The 21667-nt window shown below is 43.0% G+C and overlaps 1 protein-coding gene across 2 annotated transcripts; it reads left to right on the plus strand.

Moving 5' to 3' along the window:
• Positions 1-1174: 1174 nt before the first annotated feature.
• On the plus strand, positions 1175-21356 carry RPN2 (ribophorin II). Of its 2 annotated transcripts, XM_065754480.1 has the most exons (18): positions 1175-1208; positions 1294-1487; positions 3164-3259; positions 5141-5316; positions 6146-6221; positions 6621-6755; positions 8432-8608; positions 8997-9115; positions 9525-9630; positions 11890-11981; positions 12653-12767; positions 13313-13507; positions 14011-14097; positions 14656-14751; positions 15841-15916; positions 16808-16937; positions 18957-19042; positions 20971-21356. In XM_065754480.1, the coding sequence occupies exons 1-17, from the start codon at positions 1196-1198 to the stop codon at positions 19006-19008; spliced, it is 1935 nt and encodes a 644-aa protein (XP_065610552.1). In that variant the 5' UTR covers positions 1175-1195; the 3' UTR covers positions 19009-19042; positions 20971-21356. The 2 variants fall into 2 exon arrangements, with proteins under 2 accessions (XP_065610552.1, XP_065610553.1); XM_065754481.1 differs by lacking the exon at positions 18957-19042.
• Positions 21357-21667: the final 311 nt, after the last annotated feature.

Genomic DNA, 21667 nt, shown 5'->3' on the forward strand with positions numbered 1-21667 from the left:
CATGGGTCAGCTGCACCATTATTAGAACTCAGTAAAAGCAGTTTTAACAGCCATCTGGCCCATCTTTTATATGCAACAACCATCCCATTACACTGAAATAAAATCCACATCGGAGGCACTTAATTGCACAAGCGGCCTTCAGCTCTTTCTCATCTCATAAAACACTTCCCCCCGGGCTGTCTGTGGGCCTCCAGCCTCCCCTCCAGGCCGTGCAGCTGCATGGGGGTTTGCGATCGTCTGCCGTGGACTCGAGCCCACGTTTGGCCCGAGCAGGAGAGAAATGCCATTTCTGGAGGGATTTAAGAGTCTCTCGGGCTGGCTTCCCCCCCCAGCCATGAACCCCACAGAACGATTTCCTCGCATTTCTCCTTGCAAAGCTTTGCAACGCATTTCGGAGGCACTGTGTTTCCTAGGGTGAACAGCAGGGATGAGTGGGTTTGCTGTGCGTGTGTGCAGCTGAGGGGTGAGGTCTGGGACACAAATGTCCCCATGCTGCCACCCCCCTGCTCAGGGCAGGGGCACGGTGCTGGTGCTGTGCTCAGGTTCCTCATGAGGCCAGGTGTCAGTAAGACCCATGCACGCGTTCCCGGTGCCCTCTGCAGGAGGAAGCGCGGCCCATTCCCCCAGCTTTGAGCCCCAAGTGCTGGCGTCTGCACAACAGAGCTGAGCTCCGGGGCACAGCATGGCGTGAGGCGGCACCGTGTGACACAGCGCAGCATGACGTGATGCAGCATGACACGACCTGACTTGCCGTGCCATAACACAAGTCATGATATGACATGACATGACGCGACGTGGAACGACACACGGCACGACACATGGAACTTTCCCGTCGCGGCCCCTTTAAGGCGCCGTGCCGCGCTGAGCGCCTAGGACGGCCCGACCAATCAGCGCAGCCCACATCTCTGCCAAGGGCCGCCCCGCCCGCTGCCGAAGGCCGCTGGGAGAACCGTACCATCCCACAGCGTAGGGGGGTTCGCTTTGGCGCCGTTGAAGCCTCCGCCCCGCCGCCACCCGCAGCTCGTTCGATTCCGGAGCTTCAACCCTTTGCCACAGCTTCTCGTCGTCCCCGTTTGGTGCCCGTGGCGTGGAAGTCTCCTGGCGGACGACGCCGTCGTTCCACCCCCCACTCGTGCCGCGGTGGTGCGCTCCGGACCGGAAGCGGCTCCGTGGCCCCACGGGCAGCGGCAACAAGATGGCGGCGCCGGGTGAGGCGCGGGCCGTGCGGGGTCGGGCTGCGCCGCGGGGGTAGCGCGGCGTTCACTCGCTTCTCTCTCGGTTCTCTCTCCGCAGGCCGGCGGCTGTGCCTGGCGGCGGCCCTGCTGCTCCTCGCCGGCGCCCGGGCCCTCGCTCCCAGTCACCACCTCACCGCGCGGGACCTTGCCCGGCTGCGGGCGGCTCTGGAGCGGCCCTTCGCCGACCTGCAGGCCGCCTACCACTCCATCGTGGGCCTCCACAGCCTGGGGCTGCGCGTGGGAGACGAGAAGGTGAGCGGGCAGAGTGTCGTGGGGCCGTGCGGAGCCTGAGGGAGAATCTTTCTGCAGTGGACCGTGACGCGTGCAGGCGTTGATTGCTGAGTGTCAGAGCACGGTCTCCGCAGTGTCTGGGTAAAGCTGTTGCCTTGCTGACCGGGATCGTAGTGTCATAACTTGCCGATCCAAAATGGCAGCCCCAGGGTTCATTCACCCGTACTGTGACTGCACCTTCCTGTGAAACAGAGTGCTCGTTGCTTCTTTTCAGATCCAGTGCCCAACTCAGCCAGGCCACTGGATTTGTTTTTTTTTTCTTTGAGATATGATCTTCTATATGCAGATCAGGAAAAACGAGGTTAGTGGAATGAGTGCATTGCATATCAACTTTGATAATCTCATGGTCTTAAACATACCCCTTTTGAATGGTCTAGTATGTCATGTATGACCTGCTGAGGTGCACTGAATCATTGAGGTTGAGAAAGAGCTCTAAGTGTCTAGCTCAACCATCCACGTACCACCGGAATTGCCCATTAGGCCACGTCCTTCAGTGCTACATCTCCACAGTTTTTGAACACTTCCAGGGACAGTGACTTCCTTACCTTCATGGACAGCCTGTGCCACTGCATCACCACTCTGCTGTTACGTGGGAGCAGAGGCCAACTCCCATTTTACCAGTCTCCTTTCAAGGGTCTGTAAATGAGGTCTCTCCTGAGCCTCCCTCAGAGTAAGCAACCCCATTTCTCTCACCTAACTGCGAGCACAGGTTTGTTCTTAGTAATTTCAACTAACTGCTAAAACTATTCAGGCTTGGTTGTTGTTTTTATTTATTTATTTATTTTCTTGGAATATTGTGATTTTGTACCACAAACTCCTAACAGTGAGGTTTCTGAAGCTGCTGTGGTCCACCACACCACATACCTTGGTATGCTTCATCATCATCTGTGGGCTCATCTGGGAATTGCTGCTCTGCCTTTTGTCTGTGAGGCTGGGTTTTTTTTTACTGGTTCCTACTTTTGACAAAGATAATACAGCCTTTGCTTCTGCAGGTAGCCAGTTGTTTCTTTTGTTCCTTAAAGCTCATGTTGCAGGTGACTTTTGGGCAGTATACCTCTTCACAGTATGAGACTGTTAAAGAGGTAATAGTAGTAAAAACAGCAGAGAAGCATAACACTGCAGTATAATATTCTTGTGTATCTGGAGCATTAAAATCCTGTCCCAATTGTAAAGGCTTGCTCTTCTCTTGGGTGAACCATGTAGCCAGTCATTGGTGTGCTGGCTACAAATCAGTGAGCAGTCTCATTGCTTACCTTCGTACTGTAGCTATTTACTAGCTTTGCTTCCTGTATGCTTTGAAGTTCTTTATTCTGCATCCATAAATAAGTGTGTGTGTGATGAAGAGATGGAAGCAAGCTTTCCCACAGAATTATTGCACATCTCTTCTCTCTCCTTGAAGCTTTTACTTACTAAACGTACGTGGGTCTTTTATTTTGGTAGATGTTATACTCAAATTTTGTCTGGTTGCAATAGAGTTAATTTGAAATTCACTTATCTCTTTGAACAGGGACCATGTTCAAAAGTATTACTTTGAAATTCTTTTGTTGTTTTATAATTCTTTCAAGATAATAATATGATTGAAATCTCCTCTTGGTGGCTTAAAACTGATGCATAATTTAAAATCTCTTTCTTTGCAGGCTGCATGCAGTTTCATCAAATCTCATGTAGACTCCAGTAGCGTTGATTCCCTTTTCTATGCTGCACAATCTATCCGGGTCCTGTCTGGTTGCGAGGTGAGTTTGAAGGCTTGAATGCAGGTGTTACCAAGTAAGCATTTACCTAAATATCTTCATTCATTTATTTTTTTAAACATAACTTCTACTAGAAGTACAACAATTACTCTGGTGTGCCTTAAGGAGATAACTTACAAAGTGTCCCAGACAAGGAAATGTGGAAAGATATAAAGCAAGTATTTTTTCACAGCACCCCTGAGTACTTGATCCAATACTGTCTCCTCAGACACTTTCTGATGTTTTAACAGGGCAGAAGAAGCTGAGTAGGTCTCTCAGAAAGTAATGCCTCCTGTTTATTTCCATGGAAACTATAACAGATATAAAGAGCGTAATAATGTGATTTGGTAGAGCAAATTCTCAGGTGCAGAACAAGATTTTTTTTCAACACAGTGACACCATTAGTTATCCATTTTCACCAGCAATGAGCAAGAACCTGCACACTGCACTGATCAAAATCTGCAGCCAGCAGAGATGCCCTGCTTTTGTCACTGCTGAAATGCACCACCCACTGCATCACTGTGCTCACGTCCACTGTCTGATCTCCATAAATGTTCAGCAGGTGTCAAGGGGTGCCATTTTTTCCTGCATGGAGGTATTCAGTTCCACTGCTTTGATTGGGAGTGTGTGCATTACATACATCATTCTGTCAGACTGCCCCTCTGCTACCTTCTGTCATGTAGAATTTCAGCAGTATTGGCAGGAGGGTACAGCTCCTGCTGCCATATCTGTTTGCCTCTGGCATCATGGGCCAATATTGTAAAACAGGAGGCATAATTTTTGGAGCTGTCCTCACAGGTTTTTGGGTTGTTTTTGTTGTTCTTGTTGTTTTTTAACCTTCCATTTTGAACAGCACAATCATCAATAAAGCTCAGCTGTAAAAAGCCTTTTTTTGTTAAATCTGACGTGTGTAAAATCTGTTTAAAATTGTGCTACTTGCTGCATCTTGAGATGTATGGTATCCTTTCTCTTCCCTGAGTGATGTGGAAATCTAACAGGGTGGATTGTCTGTGCCCTGCTGATACCAACCAGATAACTGAAACAGAATGAGCAAATGGCTTTAGTATTCTCCTGTCTGCATTTCACACTTGGTATCCAGCAGCTTCTTGTGTTCTGCTCCCTTTTTACCACCTAATTCAGCTATTTTCTGACCTTCTATATGGTGGCACTTGCTCTTTCAACCTATACACAATGAATAATTTCTGTGAACGGTCATACTTTTTCATACAGAAAAAATACTTCTTCACATAACTGATGGTTACAATATTCATGGCTTTGAGTGCTCCCAGATACCCTTTGCATGCTCTAGCAAGGTGTGTGTGTGAATGCAGAGCTGCTCCTGTGTGCACAGCCAGCTTGTTTGTAAGAGTGTTGATGCAGAAGGTTGGAGTGTTTCAGGGCTCTCTTGATAGAACATCAGTAGCCATGTAAAAAAGAAACCAACGCATTTGAGTCAATGAAAACAATGAATTCAATAAAGCAGAATCAATTATGTAGACTGTGGACAGATGATAAGCTGTTGGGATGAAAGCCCTGCATTGAAACACTGCAACAAATCACACGCAGAATCACACTTGCTAAATTGTGGTTGAGTTATGCACACCTCCTTTTTTCATCAATATCATTGGGTGCTGCACAGTTACGTGATGTCAGATGAAAAGCAGGTAGCAGCAGGTTACCAGGATAAACCTGGATTATCCTGACTAATTGGGAGTTGATAGTAATGCTTAGGTACTTAATTAAACTAAAAGATAATGAATGTCTTCTTCCCTGCAGCTCGTAGTAGTTCATCAGACGAGTGTACTGCCCCAGGTTGAAGTCAGTGGTGACTAGAAAGACACGTTCTGAAGTGTGAATTAATGTATTCCCTGAATTCTCCCTCAGGTTACCATTTCAAATGAGACCAGGGAGCTGCTGCTTGCAGCTGTCAGTGAGGATTCTTCAATCACCCAGATCTTCCATGCTGTTGGGGCCCTGAGTGGCTTTGGCCTTCCTTTAGCTTCTCAGGAGGCACTTGGTGCTCTTACTGCTCGCCTTAGCAAAGAAGAGAATGTTCTGGCGTAAGTCTTTCAAACAGAAATGTTTCACTGTTGCATGTGTACCTTGTAGTCAGTTGGATTTTGCAGTAAAGGGTATTTTAACGTTTGGTTTTGTAATCTAGTTTTGGTAGAGCACACTACTTTCATTAGGGATTTTTGTCCAGTTCATTATTCGCTCTCTGGGAAAATTTGCTAAATGTGTATTGAGCTGTTCTCTTGTGATTTTGCAAATGACCTTATGTACTCAATTTGCTTCAAGTATAATGGTCAGTAAAGATGGTGCATGCCAAAGATGCTTCTTTAAAAAAAAAATCACTAAAAATTAAAACCCAGCTGTAGTTCTTGATAATTTAGAGTTGTGGTAGGCTGGATGTTCTTCCTTAGACCATTTCCTTTGTAGGAATGCAGGTACTATGAGGTGAAAGAGTGAGGTGCCAGTAAGCACAAGGAATCTTTGCAATTAGTACCAGAGGATTGTTAGAGTAATTTTTACTGAGAGGAGAGAATAGAGCTTTTTTCAAGATGTAGGGCAGAAAGGGAGACCTGTAATGGCTTGCTTTCTGAAGCCTTGCTAGCACGTTTGGAGGTCTGTGCAATGCAGAGATCAAAGGTTGCTTTCTTCTTTGAATGTAAGAGTTTATTCCAGAGCTGATCCAACTAATATGGCATTCTCTATTGAATTCTAAATTTCCAGTAAATCTCATTGTGTTCATTGCATGGGGTCAACTGAACGCACTAATGCTACTTCACATGTCATTTGGAATAGAGGCTGTAGTTGCTTTGATTTCAATGATGTATGACTTCTAAAGAACAGAAGTCATACACTTTTTTTTCTTTCTTATTGTTTCAGAACCATCCAGGCTTTGGAGACAGCATCTTACTTGTCTCAGCAGGCAGATTTAAGTGGCATTGTTGAAGAGATAGAGGTAGGGATGCACTGTGGCCTGTAATTACTCTGGAATTTTTGCTTAATGTTTGTAATATTAAAAGATGTGTTAATGTGAAACGTGCAGTGAAAAGCCTATCTGGCTAATCCTTTTTCTGCATCATGTGAGTTGGCTTGGATCTTTCTTTGGAGCAGATATTTCCCTTGAACTTCTGTTGTTTCACAGTGGACTGTGCCATAAAGTCAGTTGACTTATACTGAGTTTAATGTAATCAGATTCAGTAAAGACTGAAGGTATTTTTTCTTCCTATTTCTAAATTATGTACAAAGTACTCCGGTGAGTCCACTACCAATACTCTTGATTAGATGCTTAACAGTGCAGTTAACTTCTGTGGGTCTACTGGAATGCAGTTTAAGTAGAAATGACTTTTTCTGTCAGGATCTTGTTGCTCGCCTGGATGACTTGGGTGGAGTTTATCTGCAGTTTGAAGAAGGAATCGAGACTACTGCACTGTTTGTTGCTGCTGCCTATAAGCTGTCAGACCATGTGGGAACAGAACCAGCAATGAAAGAGGTCTGTATTTGCCTTTTCTTCCCTTACACACTGTAGCTCACAAAAAGAATCTTCAAGATCATAGGCTGAATTTGTGTATGTTTGGTTTTTTGTTGCTTTTTTTCAAATGTACAGAAGGAAATTGCAAGTGAGACCTAGATCTTGTTTGTTGAGACAAGCTGTTGGAGAAAAAAGCTCTCGTTTCAGAGTTTGTTCTGGTATTTGGCACTTTCCTAGCACTTTATAATATTCGAGTGTTTCACAAATGTTATTTACTTGTGAGGAAATACAGACACCCTAGTTAGTGGTGTCCAGAAGGGAGGCAACATTAGTACTGTACTTCTTCAGTAGGGCTTATTCAAGCTTATTAATTATTAATGCTTATTTCAAGCTCTCTTGGTGTTATTTTTTTTCTGTAACAAGTAAACCAAAGTGCACATGCTTTTGATTGAGGACAGCAGCTCCCAAAAATAAAAGGCAGAGAGTCAGGGCTGGGACAGAAGCCAGTGTAAGGCATCTGAGTTAGTTCCTGGCTCTCTTCCATGCTGCTGCCAGCAGACTAACTGCAAAGTTATTTTTGTAATGTCATTCAGGTGGTGATTCTGCTACACACAATTCTAGCAGTCAGCATCCAGACAGTATAAGAAAAGAATAAAAAGACCAATAAAGGAAAACTGTTTAGTGCTGATTGAGAATTGGACTGTTAGAAGTGCTGTTGTTGGGACTTCAAAGCTTTGTCTCCTGTAAATGGTTCTCCACAGTTTAAATGTGTCAGTTGCTGATTAAGGTCTGAAGCCATGCCATGCACTTCACGTAAATGAAAACTGTGTTATGCAGGAGTTCTGTGGTATCTATCTGGGTGCTTTCTGTAAGCAGGTGATGTGTTCATGGGTGCCAGAGGACAAAATTTGAGATGTGGTGGATTTCCTTTTAAAGTGTTCATTATCTGCAAGTCACTAAGTGTTATGACAGTGCTTTATTTGGGATTATTTTGATCATTCTTAGAAATTAGCCCACAGTCCTTTGTTTGGATCAAAATACAGGTAACCAAACCCTTGCTTTCCAGAATAACAGGAAGGAATGGAACAATCTGTATAACACAGTGTAGTCTGCAGTGAGAACAGCCTGGTGCACTAACACTACGAAGTCAGGGTGCTTAGATCTGTGCTCTCAGTGGTACTACTTGAAAGCATAGCCATCCTTAGCCTAAGGATGCTACTGTGCCTAAGGGAGTAAGCCTGACTGACTCCTCCTAGAGCTATTAGGAAGCTTTGCATCACAACTCCAAGGTTGTCCCAGTTTGGCTGGTAACCAGAACATGTAGTTTAGTCCTTCTGTGCTGTATGAAGGCAGTTGTACTGCTTCTGGAGCCAAGGCAGCTGCATGCAGTCTGGATAGTTGAGCTGACAGCATCTTCCATTCTTAAGCATGTAGTCTGGAGAGGTAGATCCAAATTTTGGTTTTGTGCACTTTTAGCACAATTAAAATGATTGTGGTTGGAACCTTCCAACCAAGAATAACAATGCTAATGTGACATTCAAAAGATAGCTAATTTTGGGCTACCTCATAAGTTGAGTTATTTTAAAATCAAATGGGAAAAATTAAACAGTCTACACGAGTGATGTTCTTGTTAACAATGTTTTGCTGAGCCAGCTGTGGTAAGCTACTGGTGCTAATGTGTGGCTTGCTTTTTTCAGGATCAAATTATCCAGTTGATGAATGCCATTTTTAGCAAGAAAAATTTTGAGACGCTCTCAGAGGCTTTCAGTGTTGCTTGTGCTGCAGGTTCTCTATCCCACAACCGCTACCACTTGCCTGTGGTCATTGTCCCTGAGGGTCCTGCAGCTGTGTCTCACCATCAGCCTGTACTTCGGGTGAGTCCTTATGCAAAAACCTTAACTCGTCTCTTGGCTCAGTCTTTCATCTTGTAGATCTGGGCAAACTGAACGTGTAAGGTGATACCTTTAACTGTAGGCTCTGGGACCCAGCTTGCAGGCAGTTTGGTGTTTGGTACTTTTATGAGAATTGTTAGAAACCTCTGCTTACCCAAGACCTGGCAGACACTACTTTGAAAAACACATCATGACTTTGTAGAAGTCAGCTTCTTTTACAAACATAATTGCTTTCTATTATGTTAAAAAGGACTAGGTCAGTCTTGGATTCAGGGCAGGAGAGTGCATCATACAGAGAGGGGCAGTTTGTGCTGCTGCTGTCTTTGTGAGACGATGGATTTCCCAGAAATTCTTGTTTTTTCTCCTATAGCTTCAAGTGACCAATGTTATGTCCAAGCCGCTCACTCAAGCTTCTGTAAAGCTAGACTATGCCAAGTCTGCATCATCCAAAGCCACTGTCCTCCAGCAGACAGCATTTACTCTGTCAGGGTAAGAACTTAACATTTATTTTCCCTCAACTCCAGAATAAAATAATTTAAATAGTGTTGGATTTGTTTCTCTTTTATGTTTTTCTACCAGGTAAATGCTTGTAACAACAGCATTTTGAGTTTTCCATCGTACATTTTGTTGACAGTGGGTGACAGTGCTGTCTGTTGTGATGCTGAATTTCTGTTGTATAGATGTTTTGATAGTGAAATTGCAACATGCTCCTGACTTGGAGGGAACTTTGAACACATTTTTCATCCCCACACTAATTAGTGTTATTTTTGTGCAGCATTTATGTTTGTCTGTTTTAATAGATTCAGAGGCATCTTGTAGCAAGATGTGCTACCTACTTGTAGGCCACTCTGTTCGTGTCCTGGGAGGTCCTTTAAGCTTTTTTTCTTTTAAATTCTAGGGAGGTCTTTGAGCTGAACTTCATGAATGTCAAGCCTGCAAGTGGATATTATGATTTCTCTATCAGTGTTGGTGGAGATAACCGATTTATTGCTAACAAAGTTGAGGTGGGTGTGTGGTTGGCATTTCATTTCCGTGCTATTCAGTGAAACAGCTTTTTATGTCTGCTAAGAATGTTGTATGGCATTTCTAGCATGTTTTCTTCTGGCACATGCATTGGATTTTGACTCAGGATTATGACCAGTAACCAGATTAGTGTATGATCAAAAGAGATTTCTGTAAACTTCAGAACTGACTTATCACTTAGATATTTGCTGATTTGACAGCATGTGAACAAAGGCTGATAGTGGAAGTGTTTGTGTAGCAGCCCATATTTTAAAGTAGCTATGCAAAACCAGTTACTAATAATGTTCTTCAAATTTAAGCATTCAAATCAGAACCTGTAAATCTCAAGGCTTGGCTAGTGGCCAAGTGATGTCTAGTGCTTGCCTGGTGCGTGGAAGTTAAGCATTTGATGTTGTCTGTCTATGTAAGCTTTAGAGCTTTAGGAAGGAGCCTTAGTGGTCTTTTGGCATCTCCTAATTGGGTGTAAGTATTTCTATAAAGAAGTGTTTTGTATTAAACATTTGGTTTTACTTTCCTCCTCAAGTTGGATAATGGTGAGAAGCGTGTGACCTCTGGCTGTTCATATATTCACTGTAGTGTCAATAGCTGACAGTGCTCTTCTCCAGAGATGTCTGTTCCTAGGGTTAATTTTTGCTTTTAGTTGCCTATTTAAGGAAAAGTTTAGCTTTTAAAGTCTTGCAACATCATCAGCATGGAGTAGAGGAAGACACTTGCTTACAACTGCTGACCTTTACTGTGTGTGTCAAATTGATGTTGTCATTGTAGTAGTAATGGCACTTAGGAGTGTCAAAAGGGGATTGATTGGTCCTGCTTAAGCTCGCTGCTGGCACACAGAGGTACCAGTAGGAATGCATTAACGCTGGGGAGGCTTTGTGTGAGCAGCTTCTATTAAGACACATTGTTATGGGGGAGGACTGCTGGGGGAACTGCTTTTTTTTTCCTTACTGTTATTAGCATTAATTGTCCTTAATGCACCCGTCGTTTTTGACAGTAATGAGCTAAACCAGTGGGTTATTACTCCGGGCAGAGCCTGCATTTCCTGACATTAAAATATTTGAGAGATGTTTGTGTACTGTTCAGTCAGAGGGGCTGTGTGCAGCAGATCTGAGTTGCCTTCATGTAACTTTTTTTTTAATGGTTATTTCATTAATCCATCTTTCTTTGCTGCCATCTTGGAACAAAATACGCTTTTGCTACAGCTAGTCTGAATAGCCTGTATGTTAATGGGTCCACTTTTGGTGCCAACCTCTATTAAATTACACCTTTCATTGTAAAGGAACTGTCAAAATTGTTGTGTTTGAAGTCAGAGCTGAGTACTTTGGTGGGGACTGTTTCGCATGAGCAAACCTGCAGCAACAAATTGTAGGATGTGTTGGAAAGTGTCTTGGCAATGAAACTAATTCTCCTGGGGAGCATTTGTAAGTTGTGAGAACAAACGTGCTAATTAAAAACTACACACTGCAGGAGCTGCTGTGTTTGAGAGGAGGTATGGAGTTGGCCAAACCCACTGAAGCTCACTGTTTGTGGTTTGGGGCAGGAGGGGCGGGGAGTCATTCTGCTCAGGTTTATAGAGCACTTAGGACAGAGGAGCTGTGATAAATGGCAGAGCATTATTGGCTGCCATGCACTAAGTGATAAATAGCAAGCCTTCCTTCAGAGGCACAGTCTAAATTAAAAAAAAAAAAAAAAGAAAGCAAAACTGCAGATCTGTGGGAATGCTTTGGCTGTTGCCTGCTGGTAATAAAATCAGCAGAAACCTGTTATGCCTTTGTTGGCTCCAAAAGCCTAACTGGTTGCTGTTTGGAGACTTCTCTCATCTCAGGTTGCTGCCCAGGACATGGAAGTACACATGCATGTGCAACTTCAAGTTGTATGCGATGTCAGATTTAATTGCTAGCTTCTGCTTGTTTAAGAGGAAAACTAGTCAGATGTGGATATTTGGACTGTTTCATTAAAAACAGTGCTCCAGAGGGAGCCAACTCCAGCATCACTGAGAATCAGCTGCCCTCAGAGATGGTTGCTCGTGCAGGGAGAGGGAGTGGGCTGGGGATAGTGACTGATGCAGGAGCATTGCCAGAAGGGAATTTGCTGTAAATCTGCCTGTTCTGGTTGGGTTCTGTCCTGGCTTAGTGAAGGATTCTCTGTGGGGAATGGGGACAGAAGGACTAAGGCTTCTGAAGTGAACTCGACTATAATTAGTAGGAGTGGTCCAAGTAACGTTCTGTTGTGTTTTGTTGCAGCTGAAAGTAAAAGTGTCCACGGAAGTTGGGATTACTAATGTGGATCTTTCTACAGTGGATAAAGATCAGAGTATTGCACCAAAAACAACCAGGTAAAATGACTCATTGTTTTACCCTTTTTGGAGCAGTTCTGTCTCTAGATTGCAGGTCTTCTGAGCTTTACCTGCTAAACTTAAACTGGAGGAACTTTGTATTGGAATGCCAACAAAACTATAGCATTGCTATTCCTCTTAAACCTCTTCTTATAAGAGAATGCTGGTTATTTTTATAGGAGGTTTTCCTTAATGTTAAAATAGGTACTAACAGAAACCAGGTAACCTTAATCTTCTGTTCCTCTGTGGAGTCTCTCTGTAGCAAAAGCAAGTGAAAGTATTTGCTTTAATGTTTCTATTATTACCTGTGGGAGTTTGATTATATTGTGGCTGTGTTTACTTGAGCTTTTAGCTGCTTTAACTAACATCAGTTAAAATGTAATGTGTTGAATTTAACTTCATTTGTATAGCTTCACTGAGGTCCTCTCTGTATTGATACAGCCTTTCTGTGCTGAAATCTGACTGCTTTTCTGTTATGCTGCCATCACACCTTCTTGTAGCACAACTTTGGTTAAATGAAACTTGGGATGTAGTATTACTGAAATCATGTAAAATAGATCATTTGTGCCTAGTAGACTGCAGTGTTGTTAGTGTACTTGTGTGCCTTGGTTTCACAGAACACCAGGCCTTCTTTTGGATGATCACCTTGGTTCTCTTTTTCTGCTTCCTAGGGTGGCTTACCCAGCCAAAGCCAAGGGCTCCTTCACTGCTGACAGCCATCAGAATTTTGCTCTATCCTTCCAGCTGATAGATGTGAACAGTGGAGCTGATCTCATCCCTCACCAGGTTAGAACAAATTCGTGTCGTTATGTGTCAGCACAGTGTTCCATTTCGTAGTGTCTGATGACAGTTGCTCTTGGAAGGATTCAGTAGGTTTCAGAAAGCCTTATGTTTTTGACGGACTCACCCTGTTTGTTTTGTCTGTGTGTTTGATGAAGTCTCTTACTGCTCTGGTATTTCATGTACTGCAGCAAAATTAGTGTTGGTAGTTTGCCCTGTAAGGGTACATTTCTATCCTTAAGAATATAGATTGTTTGCTGAGAATGTCCATGATTGCAGACTTTCTTTATTTTTTTATATGTAAGTTAAAATATATCTATGTATGCATCCTCTTGTCTGTTGTTGCACATACCCTCTCTGGTAGCATTCCTTACACTGCCCTGTACCTCGGGTAGGCCTCAGGTTGGTGTTGACCCTGTGTTAAGAGAATTAATTGAAGAGGTGTTGTACTTTCTTGATCATTTGTCAACACAGACAGCAGGCCTCCCAGTTCATTTCCCAATCTCTCATTTCACACAGCGAGATATTCCAGCAACGCTTTAATCTTTCAGACTTTTGTCCGACTTCACAACCAGAAGACTGGCCAGGAGGTAGTATTTGTTGCAGAACCAGATAGCAAGAATGTGTACAAGTTTGAACTGGATACCTCTGAAAGGAAGGCTGAATTTGACTCTGCCTCTGGTACCTATACTCTGTACTTGATAATTGGAGATGCCACTCTGGAAAATCCAATCCTGTGGAACGTGGTATGTAGTTGGAAGTGTGGTGGTGTGGTTCTGAGATTACTGACAGTCTAGCAGAAGGGTATTGTAGAGGCTTGGAAGAAAAAAAGCTCTGATGTTCTTGTAGTGAAGCAGAAACTTTTTGGCAATTTTTGGACTCTGAGGGTTGCTGTTTTAAGTTTTCAACCTCCAAGTAAGCATAAAAGTGGGATTTAAATAAATGTTGATTTATTCACAGGGTAGATTAGAAACTTAGGAGTGTTCATGACTTTAAGTTCACAGCAAACACTTGAGGGTTTAGCCTTTCTGTGCTTGCTGTGCTGGAAAGAAGTCCAACCAACATGTTGCTGCTTCTGTTAAGGAAAAGTTTGTTTTTCAATTCTGGAGGCTTTTTTATAGATTCCCTTTAATATATATATATATCATTCAGTGTATGGTTGGCATGATTAGCAAGCTGGCAGCAGAAATGTAGTAGGTTTTTGAAAACTTAACGTTGACGTTCATAAAGTTACATGATTTCATTTTAGGCTGATGTTGTGATAAAATTCCCAGAAGAGGATGTGCCATCCACAGTCCAGTCCAAGAACCTCTTTGTTCCCAAGCCTGAAATCCAGGTAAAATCAAAACTAAAAGACACAGCAGAGATTGGAGGGAGGGGGCTAATCCTACTTTTGTTTATCTAGTCTGCCCTCATCATAATTTGTTTTTGTTGAGTGATCTCTCGTTAACATTTTGTACTGTATAAGAAATGTAATTAAAATAAAACCAGATCTACTGCTTAATGAAAAGAAGTCCATTGCAGTCCTCTGCTTTATGAATGAGTAAGCTGTGTGCCCCACCAGGGAGAGAGTAATTGGTGTCAGTGAGAAGATTCAAATGAGAAGTAGACCAGATAGTAGGCACCACAGAAAGCTTTCTGCGTCATCATTTGTGCTGATGACAGGCTAACCACTGCTCCTGTGAGTGTGAGGGAAGGTTAACTGAGAGAGTGATCAAATGTTCACAGACTGCAGTAGACACTACTTTAAAGAATCATGCTTTGCTGTCAGAGGAATGCTTATTGTCCAGAACAACACCTGACAGCAGCAGGGCTGCAGCTGGTCCTCTCTGGAGCTGGGAGGGTGCTCTGCTGAATACTTTCTTACCAGCTGAGTTTGTTTGTTTGTTTGCAGCACCTCTTCAGGGAGCCTGAGAAGAGGCCTCCCACTGTGGTGTCTAACACATTCACAGCACTGATTCTCTCACCACTACTCTTGCTGCTCATTCTGGTGAGTGAACTGAGCCACAGATCAAGGAGAAATTTTCCCATTCAGTCTAAAGTCACTTAAATTGACCATCTAAACTTTATATTAAAACTCCTGATTAATTATAATCAGCACAGCACTGCTGCAGTAATAGCTAGTGAGTGTCTGTGCAGAATGTTGGTCTGTTTTTGTCTCTTTCCTAAGCTGTTCTTCAAGCTTATAAAAGAGAAAAATACTGCAGCCTGCTAGAAGTGGGATTTCTCCAGTGTTGTTCTGCTAGTCATGGTGAATAATAGTGGGCAGGTAAATTTTAACTAACATCAGACTTCTACAGGAGGGAAGCAGTGATGCTGCCTTGCACTTAATGCAACCATCACAAAATATGTGTAAATTAATCATATCAGCCTGATTCCCATTTGTGAACTTAATTGGTATTTGTAGCATCTAGCTCTATTTTGATTGTGTCAACTCAGTGTTTTGTACTTAATATATGTCACATCTCATCTAGGCAAGTTAAATTACACTTTATTTGGAGGGTAAGCCTTACTTTGTAGTAATTGCCCTTCAGCTATTCTTACAGAAGGTTGGCATTCAAATAGTCATGTCCACTGCTCTCTGCAGTTAGCAATGCAAGTGCTGATGATAAATGTTATTGGTCTGCTTGTTTTCCACCTTTCATGCCTTTCTCTTCCATTCACTAAAAACTGTTGTTCTTATGAAGAAAGATCTTGCACTTAGAGGTGGTCTTCTGTCCAAAACTTGAACGCTGTGTTTTTGGTTAATTGGAATTAATTCAGCTCAAAATAAATTGCATTATTTATTTTTCTAGAAAACATAGATTTGGAATAATACTTTCTCTTTGCTTGAAGTGAGGGACTGCCTTTGAGGATTCAGAAACAGTAGGAGAAACTTCCGCTGAAGGAGCTCAACAGTGCTGGCTTTGACAAAGTTACCATTCTGTCCTCTATACGAGAAAACAATGTGCTTCTGTAGAGAATACACTGTATTCATTGAAGAACTTAAGCTTAAGGGAAACAGACTTGAAAGATATTTAAGATAAAAGCTTGTGTTTCCAAGGACTGTTCATTCAGAGTTCCTTTCTTTTCATTTTAGTGGATAAAGATTGGTGCCAACATCTCCAACTTCAGCTTTGCTCCCAGCACCATTGTTTTCCACATGGGACATGCTGGTAAGTGTCAGAGGCTTTCTGCTTTGTTTGACCTTCTCACCTGGGAGTTACAGATGTGAACTGTGTTGGTAAATGGGCTTGCAGCCTATTAACTATAATGACATAATAGCACAACGTTTGTTCTCGTGTTTTCATCTGCCTTCCTGCTTTTCATGATTGTTAATATGATGATAAATCTGTTTTGGCCATCAGCTTATAACAAAGGTCATTATCTGGGCTCCTCTCACACACCGTTTATCAGTACTTAATAGAACTTATTTCCAGAGGTCACACTTCTGTTATTGCATGTTTATCCTTTGTAAGCAGAGTTTCTGTGGGGATTGAAACATCTGGGACTACCATCTACGTGTTTTCTTTACAGTGCTTTCTGTGAAGATCTTCCTAGGCTGGACCAAGTTTTGTCATCTATTTTAATGTACTTTTGGTCGCACAGTTATTTACTGTCTTTGTGGACTCAGAAACATGGCAGGTTGGGAGAGCATTGGATCTACTGCTTTCCATATGACAACGTTCTGCTTAATCCAAGCCAGTTTCCTTTAAGCTTTATAAGCTCTTAAAAGTGAGCAAAGGTTAATATCATCTGTTACAGTCCAGAATATCCTCCATTGTATAATAGCCTTCAAGGTCTGTAATACATCTGTAATTATGCCACTGGAGGATTGGTTGCAAGCTGTCAGTGTCACATTTTTCTGAAGTATGGAGACCCAGATGCCTTCTGCTCCTGGCAGTTATACATATGCAGTCCTTAAATCTGTCCCTTTGGAGCTTCAGAGATGAGTTTAGAAACCAAGTGCTTAGGTGTGGCAGTGCAACGTAAGAATTGCTCTGGGAATAGCTAATGGTCTTTCTTTGTAGTACAGATTCAACTCTAAACCCTGTCTTTTTTCACAGCAATGTTGGGACTCATGTATGTCTACTGGACTCAGCTCAACATGTTCCAAACTCTGAAGTACTTGGCCATTTTGGGTGGTGTCACGTTCCTGGCAGGCAATAGGATGCTGGCTCAGAAAGCAGTAAAACGGTAAGCCAGGCATTGATGCTGTAGTGGGAGCAGGGATGGACTGTGAAGTGCTCAGGCACATGGAGAAAGCAGTGAGTGAAAGAAAGCACATACACCTTGACATGGGGAAACCCACTTCTGGCAAAATGTTCTCTGACAAAATTGCTCCACTTCGTTGTGTACCAAGCTTTGATAATATTAGATAACTAAAGCTGATAGAAATGCAGAAAATCCATACTTCTATGCAACCGTGCTTGTGAGATAGGTTTTAAGAGGAGGGAGGTAAGGTGAGGGTTATCTTATTGCTGTCTTCTACCTGAACCAGAATTAGAAAAGAGAGGCAGCTGCTTTTTTTTTTTTTGAAGGATTGTAATGGCAGATGAAGTGCAACACACACAAGGAACAGCATGGAAAATTCTGATGAATGTTAGGCATACAAAATTCATTGAAGGTTGAAAGACACTGGAAAAGAGAATTAGAGGTTGTGAAACCTTTATTTCCCTGGAGATATTCAGAACTTGGCTGGATATTACCTTGAACAATCTGCTCCAGCTTTAATGTTAGCTGTGTTTGGAGCTCACAGTTGGACCAGATAATCTCCACAGGTTTGTTCCAACTTAAACTATTGTACAATTCTGTAATAAATGCACTCAGGTATCTACATCAAGCAGTGTGAAACACCAGCCAGCCCTGGGCAAGCTTTCTCTACAGCTAGAGGTTGTATAGCAGCCCAGTGTGGCTTTGTTCCTAGACTGTGAAACCCTGCTGAAGACCAGGTTGTGAAACCTGGGGCCATGAGGCTGCTACTGGGACCTGTGCCACAGCAGCTCTGTGTGATGCATTGTACTGTGCACACCTGGGTGGGTACTGCAAGTATGGTACAGCAGTGCCTTGCCTGGTATGGACACAGTCTGTGTGGATGCTTCATCTCTGTGCCACACCAGGCAGCCTGCAGTCTGGTTGCTGACCCAAGCTTCCAATACAATGCATTAATCAGAAGTTGAACCCTTAGCTCTCCAACACTTCTGCCACATGGATTTTCCACATGACATGTAAATTTAGCACTTTAATACAGTTTGGATTTGAAGATGATCTTATGACCTGCTTTGTCATCAAGTCTATGCTCTTCTTGCTTCCTCTTTTTGAGCCATTAGAACTTTATCCTTACACACCTATTTGCATAAATAGCCACGAACTGTCCTATTTTTATTACACTTGACAAAAGGACAAGAACAGTTAAAAATAAATAAATGAATAAAAGCACAGCAACAATAACAAAACCTCACAGACACAGAGTAGGATTTTCAGTGGTTTCACATAGGTGTGCTTCCTTTCAAACATCTCTACTTGCATGGTGTTAGCAGAGCAGCAATTATTATAATCAGCTCTTTCCATACTGTCCTTTCAGCTGTCTCTGACTTGCTCCCAGCCCTCTGCAGCATAGCATGTTCTCTTGTTCGTTTTAATAATGTTTCACCTTTAATTTAGAGTAACAGGAGAATCGTTATTAACAGCAGATTTCCTAAGTAACAGATGTGAGGGGAAAAGAATACAACAAAGTTTACTTCTGAGTGTCTTAGCTCAACCAGGGCTTCTGTTAGCACATAAATGCTGGTGGTTGGTTCCCACTTCAAAACACTGCAGGGGGTGTCCTGTGCCTTTTTACTGTATGTGACATGAATCCGCGACTGCAATGGCAAATTTGAAAGTAGAACTTGTACAGGCTAAAGTTAAACCCTTTGTATGTGACTTTAAAGTTACAAAAGACAACTTTTTGTTAATGTGCAGCAGGTCTGGCTCAGATGTCAAGTGCACTGATAATTAACTCAATGGCACTTTGAGGCAAAGCTGCTGTTCCACTGTGGAAAATGATGGCAGGGGCTGGAGGGGAGCTGTCTATAAACCGTATTTTTTCTGAAGTTACCAGAAGGCCTGGTTTTGTTCTTTGCATATTTCTATCATGGGCTCTGGTTCTTGGAGCAGGGCTGCTTTCCTCCTTCCTATCTTCTCTGAACTTTTCTTCCTCTCTCCTTTTGGCAGGATCGCTGCAGAGCAGAGCAGTAGGTTGGCAAAGTATAGAACGCTGCGGTAAAAAGGGGTTTTGCTAGTGACCAACTCTACTAGAAGTAAGGGTCTTTTTGGAATTTGCCTTTCTGGGGTGTGCTGTCTGCTTCATTTCACTTCATTCCTCATTTCTTGCACAAAAAAGATACCTGAGCTGAAGCTGCTTCATTTCAGCATTGTTCATCTGGCTCTAAAGCAGTCCTAGGGTGTCCTTGGCTGCAGCTGGGTTTGCATATTAGCAGTGTATGTCTTTGAAGAATGCAATGATTTTCATATGATTTCTTAATAATCTCATCTGTGTGGTGATATGTGCACGCTACATTGGATGTAGGAAAATGAACATAGTTCAAGCAGTGTTGTTCTTGTAAATAATTAGCAGTGTTAGCTAAAGGAGAACATAATGAGGGTGGCTCATATCTGGGCCTTTCCCATCCTGCTGTGGGTACTCCTATTCCCATCTGCAGTATCCTGGTTATTCAGCTGCTAGGCCCTCTGACTGCTGGTGGAGCTAAAGTGAGCCCTTGCTTGGATGATGAGAGCTGTGTGCAACAGAAGCCAGGTCAGCACCATGTCATTCAGCTGAGGACACAACCTAATCCAGGATTCACCCTTCAGTAAGGCTGAACTGGTCACGATGGCTCAGTCAGTGGCAGCAGCAGCCAACTCCCCATGAATGAATATTGTCATCTGATAGGATCTCTGTTAGCAAGTACTGGTTAAAGCCCTTCATTTCCTTTGAATCTGAGCAGGTAAGGTCCTGGTTTGTTACATCTACAGTGTGATGGGAGGCAGGACTGCTGCCACTCTGCATGCTGCCCAATTTGTGTGTATGGCTCCATTTCTTATTAACGCATTTTAAAAAAGGGATGAGAGAGAGAATCTGGATGAGCCCTGGGACCAGAACCACTGCAGAATGTGCACTGCTGCTGCACCTCATCAGAGCCTGCTCTCATGCTTGTAGCCAGTGCTCCAGGCACACACACAGCACCTTGAACAGAGCTCAGTTTGGTGGTGCAAAGCAAAACAGTGTGGGTGGCTGCATATCAGAAACCATGTGCACTGTGCTATAAGCTCCTGTTTGCACATCAGGTAGCATGGAGGATGGCTTCAGGAAAATTACCTGTGGACAACTGGCATTGTGTTCCATAGGAAAAACAGCCTGGCACCGCCTCTTCCCTCCCTGGAGTGTATAGAGGTATAATAGCAGCAAACAATCTATGACAGGTTACTGGAGGTGCCTGTCACTTGTCACTGTGTTCTTGTTGCTAGATGCTTCTCTTTTTAGCACAGCTTAGAGCCAGTGGTTTTCAGCTTTAGGGGCCTGTTGCCAAATACCTAGGGAGAATGCTCTCCACAGCTCGCAAATTTTCTACTTCTCAGCTGGGTATTTTAACTCCTTGATTCCCTATGGGCTGTGAGTAATCCTGGAAGATCTTGGAAATATAAATAACTTATCCACAAACCATAATTGCTGCCATGTGCAGTCACAGGCACTTTTCCTTACTGCTAAGTTTTCTGATGCCTCAGATACGTTAAGACTATTGCTACCAGCATCTGGGGCTGGATCATTGAGTGCACTCAGCTATGCCTTGATATAGCTCCTTGAAAGGAAAAAGGGCCCCAAAAAATGGACTTGCTGTGCCCACATTGTTGACGATCCTTCCTTTGTGTTTACCAACTGGTTCCAATTGGATATAATGGCCCTGTTGAAAGTGGAGGAGTGGTAGAGTGGCTGCAGGCTACTTTGCATTCAGCCCTGCTTTTTTGACCAGTTTTGTATTTTTCAAGGCTCATTTGTTCCTTTTACATCAGAAATCGCCCTTCATTTTGCCTGAACGTTTCCATACTACTTGAATTAATTCCTCACTGACATTGCAGCGCTGGTTTTATCGCTTTCCTCTCAGAGGAATAAGGGGTCTGGGGGCACTTGTACTGTGTGAGGAAGCACGTTGCTGCCTGGGAGAGTTAATTGTTGGGTTTCCCTTTCCAGGACCCAGTAGCACCAGAAGAATGGAAGAAATGGGGAAAGACTGAGCAAATGCCTTCAGAAAAGAAGTGAAAAAGTAATTGAAAGAGCAGAAGAATTAAAGCAGAAGCAGCTTTTTTTTTTTTTTATATATGTATATTAAGTCAAGAGGGTTCTGGGTAAACTTTTTTTAAAAATCTTCATTTTTCACTGTTGTGTTCATGCTCCTTGAGTGTTTCTCATATGAAACCAGAAAGTCCTTTCTTCCTTGCATTCCTGCCCCTCTTCTCTTAGAATGTTTTGATTTCTTTTTGACAAAGAAGATAAAGGAAAACGTAATTCTGCCTTTCCCCAGGTGCCCTCTCCTCATACTAAACAATTTGTGAATAAAGAGGAAAGAATGGTCCTGAGTTTCGGTTTGGCTGTTTCAGACTCTCTGGTTGGAAGTTGGGCTCACATGAATGTGAAAAGAGCTTTTTCTGGTGGGTAATTTTTGTGTATTAGTCATTGTGGTGAGGAGCTTCCTGTTCTTTCCTGTCCTTTCCCAGAGGGATGCATTTATGTGGGGACACTTCCCACTCCTGCCTGTCCTTTGTGATGCTTTCATCTGCATTTCTGTGCTAACTGGTGTTCTCTGTGAGTCAGGGTGAAGCTGCCCCCAGCTCAGAGAGGACAAGCCCCAGCAGGTTTAGGGATCAATCTCACGTTTAATTGTGACACT

Source organism: Cyrtonyx montezumae, unplaced genomic scaffold, assembly GCF_038088225.1.
Source record: "Cyrtonyx montezumae isolate F1298 unplaced genomic scaffold, pur_monq_1.0 scaffold_9, whole genome shotgun sequence".
NCBI lineage: Eukaryota > Metazoa > Chordata > Aves > Galliformes > Odontophoridae > Cyrtonyx > Cyrtonyx montezumae.

What these genes read in the sequence shown, in the direction of transcription:
- RPN2 (XM_065754480.1), top strand. An exon ending in CTGATCTCATCCCTCACCAG is followed by an intron (nt 12,768 to 13,312) that starts GTTAGAACAAAT and finishes TTAATCTTTCAG; the next exon opens with ACTTTTGTCCGACTTCACAA. An exon ending in TTCCCAAGCCTGAAATCCAG is followed by an intron (nt 14,098 to 14,655) that starts GTAAAATCAAAA and finishes GTTTGTTTGCAG; the next exon opens with CACCTCTTCAGGGAGCCTGA.